Source organism: Kryptolebias marmoratus, linkage group LG22 (genome assembly GCF_001649575.2).
Source record: "Kryptolebias marmoratus isolate JLee-2015 linkage group LG22, ASM164957v2, whole genome shotgun sequence".
In the NCBI taxonomy this organism is placed as follows: domain Eukaryota; kingdom Metazoa; phylum Chordata; class Actinopteri; order Cyprinodontiformes; family Rivulidae; genus Kryptolebias; species Kryptolebias marmoratus.
The window spans coordinates 26,886,374-26,899,289 of record NC_051451.1 but is presented as its reverse complement, the minus strand read 5'-3'; the positions used below and the strand labels follow the sequence as shown (position 1 = coordinate 26,899,289).

General features: G+C 44.3%; 1 protein-coding gene across 1 annotated transcript; it reads left to right on the top strand.

The window, feature by feature from the left end:
• Positions 1–5,104: 5,104 nt before the first annotated feature.
• On the top strand, positions 5,105–12,910 carry fam160b1 (family with sequence similarity 160 member B1). Its single transcript, XM_017424229.3, has 17 exons — positions 5,105–5,419; positions 6,312–6,390; positions 7,029–7,198; positions 7,270–7,374; positions 7,473–7,595; positions 8,209–8,418; positions 8,502–8,698; positions 8,777–8,891; positions 9,012–9,088; positions 9,212–9,404; positions 10,386–10,549; positions 11,208–11,354; positions 11,439–11,529; positions 11,610–11,753; positions 11,826–11,966; positions 12,411–12,514; positions 12,606–12,910. Exons 1-17 carry the CDS (start codon positions 5,375–5,377, stop codon positions 12,715–12,717), a joined length of 2,217 nt encoding a protein of 738 aa, XP_017279718.1. The 5' UTR covers positions 5,105–5,374; the 3' UTR covers positions 12,718–12,910.
• The last annotated feature ends 6 nt before the right edge of the window (positions 12,911–12,916 follow it).

Below are 12,916 nucleotides of genomic sequence, written 5' to 3'. Positions count from 1 at the left end.
TATTTACATCATCTCAAGCCATGACCTCAAACTCCCCTCATACGCCGATGACACCCAAACCTACATCAGCTCTTCTCCACCCACTACCCCCCTTCTCTTCCAGAAACCCCAATCCGTGCCTTCACCTCCCGTTTGGACTCCTATGGTGTCTTATTTGTACGAAGCTCATCGTAAACTTCAGGATGTCCAAAACTCTACTGCAGGGTTATATACAAATTTATTATTATTATCAACATTATTATTATTATTACTCAGCCTTGTCAGCTCATTGAAGTAAGACAGGATCTGAAGGCTGAGAAACGAGTAACTGTTAAAAATGCAAATATTGAACTAAATATGGCCGAAAAGTTAAAGATTTGTAATGATCTATATCGGTTTTATGTCAGCATTTAATAATAATAATAAAAAAAAGGGTCATCCATGATATGAATTCATACTCTTAGCAAAAACCATTTTTGCAAAATCTATTACACCAAAGTATCAAACCAGTTCTATGACTTTCCTTCCCCATAACATAATCAGGCGTCAAAACGCACGGCTGAAACAATAAAACACTTACACATATTTACAAAAACACCTTCCTGTGTGGACAGGCCTGAAGTGATATAACACAGATATGTAGGATAAGATATATAACATCAAAACATTGTAGATCCTGACCGTACAAGTTTTACAACATATGGCAAAGTTAATAAAATATTTACTTTCGCACTGCAGTCGTTTATGTTGTGGACCAGAAAGATTTACGCCGTGTGCAAAACGTCCTCTAAATGTTTAGTTGACTTTGACAAACAAAACTGACCACAGCTGTGATGAAGGAAGGAAAATTAAAGCCACGATGCGAGCAGAAGCCAAATGTTTTCAGTGTCCATGTGAAAAGGGAAAACAAAGCTACTCAGTTTCCCATCCCAGAATGTTTTCTTCTACAACCAGCCCGTCCTACATTTGTCCAGTGAGCATCATCATCCTCATCGCTGCGCCTTCAGTTCTGTTGTGACCTCCCAGCCCCCACCCTCCACTTCCCTGTTATCAGCACAAGGCCAGCAGCTTTTACCTTGGGAGTGAAGCCTTTCCATTAGTCACCCCGCCCTGTAATACATTCTTGCGGGCATGCTGGGCTTTTCCAGCACAACACGCACCCTGTGCCGTTCTTCTTTCTTTGCATCAATTCTTCTTTTATTTTTCATACATGCGAGCCTCTCAGTGCAAGTAATGCCCCTTTTCCATTGGCTCTAAAGGTCCCGGCTCCACTCTACTCTGCTTGCTTTGCGAGCGTTTCCAGGGGCCTTTTTTCGACGCCAGCCCCGGCAATTTTTGGCCCTGCTTCGGAGCAGGATCCAACCGGGCCGGCCCTGCTTTCGTGAGTTATGCAGGCTAGCTCCTGTTCACTCATTGGTCGTGGGTGTGGTCAGATTGAAGCGTAAGAAGAGCGAAGAAAACACCGACAATTTTGGAACGGTAGCGAAGTAATAGGACTAAACAACAGCGTTAGCTTACCCTGAAATGTTTGTCCCCCAGCTGAAGGCGCTGTAAAGCCTGAAATCTCCGGCAGATAACAGCTGTAGGTAGGTAGGTACATTTATTTATATACCACTTTTCAGCACGAGGCGACTCAAAGTGCTTTACAACACAAGAACAAAATTACAGACAGAGTTACAGAACTCCGCGCAACAATCGCGGCATCCAGAGCATTTCTTCCACTGTGCCTCTCTTCCTGAAATCTCAGGAGAATCCCCAGAAGCTCAAAAACCAGCAACAACACAAGGAGGCGTTCCTCTGCTACCGAGCAGACTGGCGGGTGGAAACGCGACGCATTGTTTACAGAGCCGAGTGGAGCGGGGCTGCTCAAGTAGAGCCAATGGAAAAGGGGCAAAAGCTACCGACGGCCCTTAAGGAGCTCAGAGAGCAGATGGAGCTCTGCTACATGTGATCACATTTTTTAAATTTATAGTACTCTCTCTGGAAAAATCACCTTCAAGTTTCAGATCTTTTGAAATGGAGAAGCTAACAGCTGCTCAGAGACCGAAGCGGATTGCTGAAAACTTAAAACAAGTTTAATCTCAGAAATATCACAGTGGTTCCTTGGGACATTGGTACCTTATCAGCCCATTAAAACAATTATCTAATGCATACCCTTAAAGAGACCATTCATCTTTGCTTTAAAGTTATTTTTCAAAAGTGTTTGACCTTCATTAGTATCACAGGAGCCTTCAAGTCAAACTAGGTTCTGGAAGGAGGGAAGAGACCTCAGGGCAGGGATTATGTATCTTCTCTAGTCTAGAAACACCTTGGGATCTTGGGATCCCCCAGGAGGAGGTGGAGAGTGTTGCTGGGTTTCCTTTCTGGACCGGTTGCCCCTGCGACCCAACCAAGGATAAGCGGTGGAAGATGGATGGAAGGACGGACATGTTCACCACTCTGAACATGGAGCAGAGAAAACAAAAGGTGAGAACTGTCTGAGAAGCTCAAAGAGAAGAGCAAAGACCACCTCTCTGACCACAGCTGCAATATTAGGAGAAAGTAGAAGGTTCTTGGGACTGTAGCCAACCTGTCAGAACGTGGACGCAAGAGGAAATGCGACCCCAGGTCGATCAGACAGATAGTAGGAAAAAAAGCCAAGGACCCCAAACCATTCATGCTGAGCTTCAGGGTCAAAGTCTCTGATCCCACCAGTCGTGACTTTTTGAATCATAGTGATGGAAGAAGAACCAGGAGGCTCCACCGGCCAGACGGGAATTCACCAAACTGCAGGTTGACAGAAACCAGAGTTTCTAGGAGACGTTTCTGAGACTGATGGGACCAAACTGAAGCTTTTTGGAAGGATACCAACAGGTTTACCTGCTCCTGTGTTGCTTGACTCCAACAGTTCACCTAAAGTTAAGAGCTCATGTCTTGAGAATGACTCTCAGCTACTACCACACCAGACTTTAGCACAATAACTTTAAAATTAACCGAATTATAGCTATTTGTATTTCTTTTAAGTCAGTTGACTGTGGCAGCCATCTTGAATTGAGTTCAAAAGTTCTTTATCTGATGATGTATATCAACTTTCTGAGAACTTTCATAAATTGGTACGAGACAGACCTGACACCTTTACCCTTTAAATTAAATTTCTCCAAACCACAGTCCTCCCCAAAGCTATCTACAGCAGGTAAGATACTAATAGTTCTTAATTTTTAGACAGAACTCTACTTCAAATTATCTGAACTGTCCCTTTAAAGTGAGTGAAAGCATCACATTATGAATTACAGCACAGAGACTAAATAAAACACAAAGCAGCTGCTAACAGGATCCAAACATAAAGGAGTTCTTCTCAACTGGTGTCAGTGAAGCTAAATGTGTCTAAAAATAAAACGGGTGAGAGAAAATTTACAGGAAGTATTTCTGCTGCATTTTACTGAAAATCTGAGAAGTTTAATCACCTGACATCACCACTTAATCACCTAGCAGATAAAGGGATTACCAAATGTCAGTAACAGAGGGCAGCTTTTAACTAATGAGACGAACCGGCGCAGATTAAAGTAGAAAAAGTAGGTTTATAAAAGTCAAATATTTACCCAGGTTGCTGTGCATTTCAATAAAATGAGTTCTGCTCTGAAAAGGGGGGCTGCAGCAGAGGGAAGGTGCACCGGTGTTACCTGCTTCGACTCGTTTTTATTTTCCTGAAAGGACTCATTTTCCATCCTGCAGCTCTGAGATGAAGCCACGTTCTCCTCCGTGTGTGTCGTCATGAAGATACTCACCTCCAGCAGCTGACATGCCCGGTAGGCAGAGCCTCTATTCTCTTTAACAGCAGGGGTTGGTTTTAATATGACCATCCAGGATCGTTTGTCTCTGTCATTTTATGTGGGGAACAGCATATTTTGGGGCAGACAAGAGGGGGAAATGCTCGATGGAGAGAAGCCAGGGCGTGTCCTGAGCAGACGGCATCCTTTCATTGCATATTTGAAGGGATCGTCACATGATTGCAGAGTTATTCCTTCAGCTGTAGAAATAAAAAATCCTTCCTCCTGCAGCCGGCGTCGGCTCCGAGTCTCCTTCAGGAGAGAGAAACCATGAAGGCTGGAGCAACCAGAGCAGCTTTCATTTCCCCACATTATTTGGCTGCTTTAGAGGAAAAAAAAAAAAAATCTCACAGATTCTTTCTTATTTTCCACTTTATTCTCAGAACGACCTGAAGAGTAAAAACCAAAACAGGACAGGTTTTCAGTTCAGCATAATAATGGAAACACGACAGATTACATTTTGAAACTGAGGTTTTAAAGCTTAAGGAAGCAGAACACTAGCTAAAAGCCAAAAGCAGCAAGATGCTAGCTAAAAGCTAAATGTCACAAAAGCCTAGCTAAGTAGCAAACGGCTAGTTAAAAATAGTTAAAACTATCAAAACACTAACTAAAAGCAGCGAAAGGCCAGCTGAAAGCTAAATGTATGGAAATGTAAGCTAAAAGATTAAAAGTTAAAAGTAGCAGAAGGCTATATAAAAGCTAAAAATAGCACACGGTTAGCTAAAAGTAGCAAATGTCTAAGTAAAAGCAAATGGCAAGCTAAAAGCAGCAGAATGATAGGTGAAAGCTAAAAGAAGCAAAATGCTAGTCAAAACTATCAAAGGGCTAAAAGTGGCAAAAATGTAAATGCATCAAAACGTTAGTTAAAAATCATAAAAAGGCTATATAAAAACTAAAAGCAGTAAAAGGCTGGTTACAAGCTGGCTAAAAGCTTAAGGTAGCAAAAGGTAGCTAAAAGTAGCAAGTCTTGTTAAAAGCTAAATAGGTAGGTAAAAGAAGAGAAATTGTAGTTGTATTAAAAGGATGGCTAAAAGCTAAAAGTAGCAAAAGGTTAACCAAAAATGTAAGAATCTCTCACAAAAATGTAAGTAAAGTTGAATATTTTGAAAAGCTGAAAAGTTACCAAAACAAATCAGCACCCATCTCATGAATGAGCTGAACGTTTTGCTAATTAAACGGATAAAAACAGCACCAATATTAAAAACTAGCTACAGCTATAATTCAGTTCCCAAAGTGAACGTGTTCGTTCATTTCTTCGGGAACCGTTCATTTGAATCGGTGAACGTTGTCCGGTGTCACTGCGCCCCCTGCCGGTCATTACCCGCAGCTGTTGGCGAGGGAAGTGCCACCGTGTCCAGGGTGAGCAATCACCGAGCGCAGGCTGCCGTGGACGGTTTGTTTACAGTGCTCGTATCCGGACCTGTGAGAGACTCCTCCGGCCGACTTTACGGCTCACGTTTATATCCTTTTCGTTACAAGGGTCATTGTATGAAACCTCCAATCTGGAGCGAGGCGGCGGTAACAGGAAGAAGAAGATAGAGGAATTCTCTCGGTCTTCTCGGGAGAAACTGGTCCAGTCGAAGAACAAAATGTTCTCCAAATTTACGTCCATCCTCCAGCACGCCGTGGAAGCGGTACGTTTGTGTTAGTTTTTAACATTTTTATGCGTTGGTTTGCTTTGTTGTGATTATAATTTCGGTTTAAAATGGCCTTGAGTTGCTCCAGATGTCTCCATATCGTAACGTCAGCGTTAGCATGCTAACTAGCATGCTAGTTAGCATAACCATTGTTAGCATGTTCTGTGTATCATCTATTCCTCTCCCATTATAAGATACAATCATTTAGATTGATTTGATTGTTTTGTCTTTTCTTATTCCGACTTTCATTTTATTTAGAAACAAAACTAGTTATTTTTATTAAGCTGTAAGCGTACCAGACAGTTAGCCTCAAGAAGCTAAGCTAACTTCGTCAAACAGGAGGGTCTCTAGATGAGGACTTGTGTCGAAATGGGCAGCCTTGTTGGATGTTGCGCAAACATCAGGCTGTTTTTTAAAACACTAAAGGGGTATTTAGTGGGCTGTCTGTGTGAAAATCTAATTGTTATTTACTTGCTGAAGTGGAGGGGAAAACAAACACCTACTTGTCTGAACCTGTTTCACGCTGCACCATTTTCAGGGACGTTTATCCAGGTACCCTGAGTCCAAATTAGGGCCCGTTTTATGCCTCCTCCAGCAGCTGATTTCAATGATTCAATGAGCTCACAGAGTCCTGCAGAAGAAGACTGTTGATGACCCATTTAATGAAATAAGGACGCATGCAGCAGTCAACTGTATTTCTGTATTTTCATTTATATTTCTGTTTATATATTTACAAAATCAGCAACACAAAACTTATCACTTCAATGCTTTGATTTTTGAGTTTAGGAACCGTTAAAAGCCTGTAAGGAAAATGAAAACCTAAATTATCTCTTTGTATATTACCAGTAATGTATATAATAATACGCACCTGTTGTTTTTTGTTTCTCAGCTCGCTCCCTCGCTGCCCTTGCAGGAGGATTTTGTTTATCATTGGAAGGCCATTACACATTATTACATCGAGACCTCCGGTAAGAAACGTCTGGAAGGACCTGTTAATGTCCTTGATGTCTCGAGAAAGATTAAACTCTTTCTTAGCTTCTTGCTCCGGTGACACTGCTCCTGTTGGAGTCTTGTTTTTAACATGTTCATGCCACGCAAAGCAAGCTTTTTTACAAGTTATTACATTTACTAGGAGAGACTTTCTGTTTGGTTGTCTATCTGTCTGTTGGAGGGATTACTCAGATATATAAAAACAGATTTTTTTTATCACGATTTTCCCGAAACTGGGACATGAACCAACTTCGCAGGGATTCAGGTTTAAATTCAGTCTGGATCCAAGATACTTTTTATTTTGCAGTTTTCCCGTTTTTCTGGAAGGTTTTACTGACTCTTTAATTCTTCGACACATTTACCAAGTCACATTTGCACATTCCAAGACTTAATTTCTTTTAAAACGTTTGCTTCAAACTTAATTTAGAAGAATTACAGTGACATTATTGGAAATAAGTCCTTTTAAGCATGCATTTTAGTTAAAATGTTTTAGCTTCAGTCAGGAACGGTAACTTACCCACGGAGCACAGCTGTTCAGCAGCAGAGCGGCTTGAATGTTTTTCTTTTTTTATGAGTACGTCTTGCTGTTTCCTGAGTTTCTGTCTTCTCCCGTTAGATGACAAAGCCCCCGTCACCGACACCAACATCCCGTCCCACCTGGAACAGATGCTGGACATCCTGACCCAGGAGGAGGCTGAAAGGGAGTCGGGGGAGACGGGGCCCTGCATGGAGTACCTCCTGCACCATAAGATCCTGGAGACGCTCTACACGTTGGGCAAAGCAGATGTAAGGCAGTTACAGCGAGGAAACCGTGAATATGGCCTTCACCTGTTTCTAAATATTGTATTTCTCATCAGTGTCCTCCGGGGATGAAGCAGCAAGTGCTTACCTTTTACACAAAGCTGCTAGCACACATTCGTCAGCCCCTCCTGCCTCACATCAACGTCCACAGACCTGTACAGGTGAGAAAAGTTGCAGGGTTTGTTGTTTTTTTACATAAATATGGGCTTCTAGCTGACAGGATGTCATTTCCCTCCCATGACTGCATCACAACTCTCAGAAACTGATCCGTCTGTGTGGGGAGGTGCTGGCCGCGCCGACAGAGAACGAGGAGATCCAGTTCCTTTGTATCGTCTGTGCCAAACTCAAACAGGACCCCTACCTCGTCAACTTCTTCCTGGAGGTGGGTTGTCACAACAGCCGAGAAGGAAATAAATAATGTCCCTGAGAAATTACGTTTGCTGCAAAAGCTGCAGCGTGAACACTGAGCTCGGAGTGAGTGAAATATGGCTGAGAAAGCTAAAAGTAAGTTGTTCAAGCTAAAGGGAGCAGAGCATGAGCTAAAGGGAGCAAAGCACGAGCTAAAGGGAGCGGAGCACGAGCTAAAGGGAGCGGAGCACGAGCTAAAGGGAGCAGAGCACGAGCTAAAGGGAGCAGAGCACGAGTTAAGAGCTAAAAGGACCAAAATACTAGCCAAAAGCAGCACAAGATTAGCTAAAAGTAGAAAAGAGGCAGTTCAAAGAAACAGAAAGTTAGCTAAAAGTTCAAAGTAGAGCCAGTTTGCTGAATGAGTTTTTAAAGAGAACAAAGTTTTTAAAAGATATTGATGGATTTCTAGGGGGAACATATTTGTAAATAAAGTTAAATAGGTTGAAAAGTATAAAAGGTAAAAAACAAAAGTCATGGCACACATCTCCTGAACGAGCTGAGCGTGTTGATGTAAGAACGACTCGAGTCTTATAGGATTTTAAGCACGTAACTCAGAAAGTCTCCATCTTTTTCCATGTTGTTTGCAGAACAAATCAAAGAGACCGGAGTCCAAGAGTTCTGTGGCGACGGAGGAGGTGAAGGGAGGTGATTTGGCTCCAGATACTGGACAGAAACAGGCAGACGGCCAAGAGGAGCCACTAGCAGCAGCTGGTGCTTCCTGTAGTCCAACCAGTAACAATAACAACACCAACAACTACAATTTAGTCTCCTCCTTACTCAACCTCACAAAGAGTCCTGTAAGTAATCGCTCTGTGTGGAAGTTGTGCACTCAGAGCTGTCACTAACTCGTATAAATGTTTTATTTTTTCTCCTCGTTCAGGATGGCAGGATAGTGGTGAAGGCGTGTGAGGGCTTGATGCTCCTGGTCAGTCTGCCGGAGCCTGCTGCTGCGAGGTGTCTAACGGAGAACACCGAGCTGTGTGACCTCCTCACCGACAGGCTGGTCTCCTTTTATAAGGCCCTGCCGCAGTCCATGGACCCCTTGGACATTGAGACAGTGGAGTCTGTCAACTGGGGGTAAACTTGCAGCTGTGTTGTGTCATCTTTAAAAAGCACACAGAACTGCTGACTTTAATGTCTCTTTTCTTCCTTTAGTCTGGACGTATACAACCTGAAGGAGGACGCTGCCGTCTTCACAGGGAAGAGAGCTCTCATCTCGTTCCTGTCGTGGTTGGATTTCTGCGATCAGCTCATCAAGGAGGCTCAGAAGGTTCTGACTCGGGCTGTCATGTCATTTCTCTCTGAATTGACATAATAAATGATGTTCTCTCCAAATAAGTTGCTTTGTTGTTTGTTTAGAAGTGCTTTGTTTTTCTTCACTGTCTTCCAGTCGGCAGCTGCTGTGATGGCAAAAGCTGTGAGAGAAAGATTCTTTGTCTGTGTGATGGAACCGCAGCTCATGCAGACGTAAGTCGCGCCCTGAGTCACCAATCAATCATCCCGCCATGAAATGTGTCGGTTTGTCATCGTGTTACCGTATGAATCGTGACTGCTCAGTAAATCATTGTGCTTCTGTGTGTGTTTGCGTAGATCTGAGGTGGGAATCTTAACCTCCACCGCCCTGTTGAACAGAGTCATAAGGCAGGTGACATCGGAGGCGCTGCTGCAGGAGATCGTTTACTTTCTGCTGGGAGAGGAGAAGGAACCGGAAACTCCAGCTGCAGTCGCTCAGAGTCCACTCAGGCACCGGCTCATCGAGCACTGCGACCATCTGTCAGACGAGGTTCTTCTGCCTGTCATCATACCTTCAAACTATTCCACGCCGTCAAAACCGCCAACCTTTTCTGTTGTACCGCTCCTACGGTTTAAATCCCGTCTCCTACTCGTTGGTTTTACGTTTGCAAGCTTCAGGAGTTCGTGTGTTAGTAGGTGAAACGTACACGGCCATCAGCAGGTGGAGCAGTTACTCGTCCTACAGCGTCTGTCTGTGGACAGTTTCTTCTCTTTAACGTAGAAAACCAAACTGCACAGCTGGACATCTCATGGGTTAGGGGTGATCCCTAGTGATTTCACATAGCTAGAGGTCAAAGTCACAGGTGACCCGTTTGTGAAAACCTTGTCTGTGAGAACCTTGTCTGTGAGAACCACTTCAAGGCTAATATTGGACTAAGGTTGAAAGTAAATATCTGCCTCTGTTTTCACAGCAGGATTTAACAACGGTTTGTTTGATGAAAAATAAAAAAATGAATAAAAATAAAAGAATCTGCCCGGGTTGTAACCCCTTCCAACTGCACCGTTACGTCAATCAGACCACGACTCCGTCTTCGATGTGAAGCGCGGTGGCGTTTAGATCGTTTTCATCCTTGACTTTTAGTCCTAATCAGGCACCGTGAGTTGGGCCGGCTGCAGACTCTAATAACCCAGATAATTATTACCTAACATCTAACGTCAGCTGCCAGGCTCTCAGCAAAGAAGTAAACGATTATTGTAGATTTATAAAGAAACTCACAGTAAATTTAAATCTTCTTCTCAAAACTTGTGATTAAATTAAAATTTAAACATAAATCTCATGATGAATCTCAGGGTCTTCAGTAATTTTCCACTAAAATTATTATTTATTTATTCTCTAGCTGTTTGCCTTTAAAGGGAATTTCAGCTCTTGTGAATTAGTGATTAGAAACACGACTGAACCTTTTTGTTGTGAATCTCCTGCCTGTTTTTGTCGGGGGGTAAAGATTTGATGGCTTTGCCCTTCGCCCCTCAGATCAGCATCATGACGCTGCGGCTGTTCGAGCAGCTCATCCAGAAGCCCAACCAGCACATCCTCCACAGCTTGGTGCTGCGAAGCCTGGAGGACAGGAACTACCTGGAGAACAAACCTCAGGAGGAGCGGGAGCCCCTGGAGAATGGGCAGCCTCACGACGCTGTGTAAGGAGCCGCTTCTTGGAGATCCTCCGCTCTAAAATAAATACCTGCAAATAAAACGAAAGCATCAGCTACGTTATAAACAAGCTGCTCAGTGTGACGTTCTGTGTTTTTTAATTGTTAATGATCTTAATATTAATCTTGATATTACAGCATAAATTCCAGATGTGGGCGTCTGACAGCTCATGAGTGATAATTAGCAGGTTTCTCTTTATGCGAATTATTAACAATTAAATTAACAATTTAGACTCGATTTCTTGAGGGATTTCTTGTTAAATGTTAAAATTAGTTTTCTCCCCATGCAGTGGAATTTATCTTCTATGTACACTGCAGATTATTACACCTTTTTTATAATATTTACCACTACATTTGTGACTTTATTATCACCTTCCAAGAAGCAAGAAATGTTGGATTTAAAACCTTTTAGAACGACTTTTTAACAGATCTGAAGAGACTCAGAGACACAAAATGCTGGTTCCCCCAAATGTTTTTTGCAGTTGAATTAATTATGTTAGCTTTACTTTAAATTCACTTACTTTTAAATGATAGATTTTAACCAGATTTTTCTACTTTTAACTAACCTTTGCTGCTTTTAGCTGTAATCAGTCAGTTTCTGCACGTTCCTCGCTGGCTGTTGAAGAACTCCTCGTTCTCTTCGCAGAGACCTGGAAGAGGACCCGTTGTTCGGGGACGACCTGTCGCCAAACAGCAGGCTGTCCGGCGCCGACTGGCTCGGCTCCTCTCCGCCACAAAGCCCGGATCACTCCAAGCCGGACGGGAAGACGGAGGTCCACAAGATCGTCAACAGGTGCGGGAGCTGCTCGCCGGGCGGCGGGAGAGGAGCGGCGTTTTCCCGTTTTTTTTACGTTCTAACAGTTTGTTTCGCCTGCAGTTTCCTGTGTTTGGTTCCCGATGAGGCCAAGTCATCGTATCACGTGGAAGGCACGGGCTACGACACCTACCTCAGAGATGCCCACAGACAGGTCGGCATTTGTCAGAGTCGTTTATCACCGGAATGGGCGGGGCTTAGCCGGTAACCTTTATCTGTCTTCACTGGTTTCAGTTCAGGGACTTTTGTGGAATCTGCCTGCGGTGGGACTGGAGAGGAAACCCCAAACCTTTAGAGAAGTGCAACCTGGAGCTGCCGTTCTTCGAAGGGCACTTCCTGAAAGTTCTGTTCGACAGGATGGGTCGCATCTTGGACCAGGTGAGTTTGAGCAGCCGTAGCTGGTTTGATTCAGATCAGCTGATTGGTTAATTTGTCCCGTCTGTCTTCCAGCCCTACGACGTGAACCTGCAGGTGACTGCCGTCCTCTCCAAGCTGTCTCTGTTACCACACCCCCACCTCCATGAATACCTGCTGGACCCTTACATCAGCCTGGCCCCCGGCTGCAGGTCTTTATTCTCCGTCATCGTCAGGGTGAGGCTCCCGTCTGCGTTTGTCTGAACTTCTCTTTGAACAACGGCTTTTTGGTCCCGGTGTTCCTGCCGTCACACGGCTGCTTTAGTTTGCATTAGCTGTTAGCTAACGCAGCTGCCTCTCCTCTGCTGCTGTGTCTTGTTGGGCATTGTCCCAAAAGATAAACTTACAAACCCAATTCAAGATGGCCACCACAGCTGATCAACCCAACACAAAATGGCTCCAACTCTGCAGATGTTGAGCTAAAATGTGGCGTGGTGGCAGCTGAGAGTCGTGATCTGAGCGAGAGGGCGGACACGATGTTATTTTTAGGGTTTGACCAAAACAACTGAGGCGTGGAAGGTGGCGAGTCTTTAAATAAAAGTATTGTAGCTCCTGCTAACCTGTGAATAATTATTAGAAACCGTGTTTTCTTCAGCTCCTCCGTGTTTTTCCCTGCTTCAGGTGGTCGGAGACCTCATGCTGAGGATTCACCGCATCCCAGACTTCACAGCCAAACTGCTGCTCGTCAGGAAGAGGTTGTTGGGCCTGGAGCCAGAGGGCATCACGTACGTATTTCCTGAACGACTCTGCGGTTTTAACCCTGGTTTTTGGCGCTCGCTCACCCCTCTGTCCTCTCCGTCCTCTCCGTCCTCACAGCATCGACCATACGACGCTGCTGGAAGGCGTGATCGTGCTGGAGGAGTTCTGCAAAGAGCTGGCAGCCATCGCCTTCGTCAAGTATCACGCATCTGTCTCGTCCTCGCCGTGATTTTATTTTACTCCCGCCCCCCCCCCTGCTGTTCTTCCATCTGCCTCAGCTGGGCGGACAGGTCGGGACGGACGGATAGACGGGGCCTGTGGGGACGAAACATTACCACTGACTGCTCTCCCCTGCATAGCTGTTAAAGCCCACACAGACAGGTTTCATCATCCCTCTTCCTCTGACCCCCCCGCCCCGGGGGGAGGCG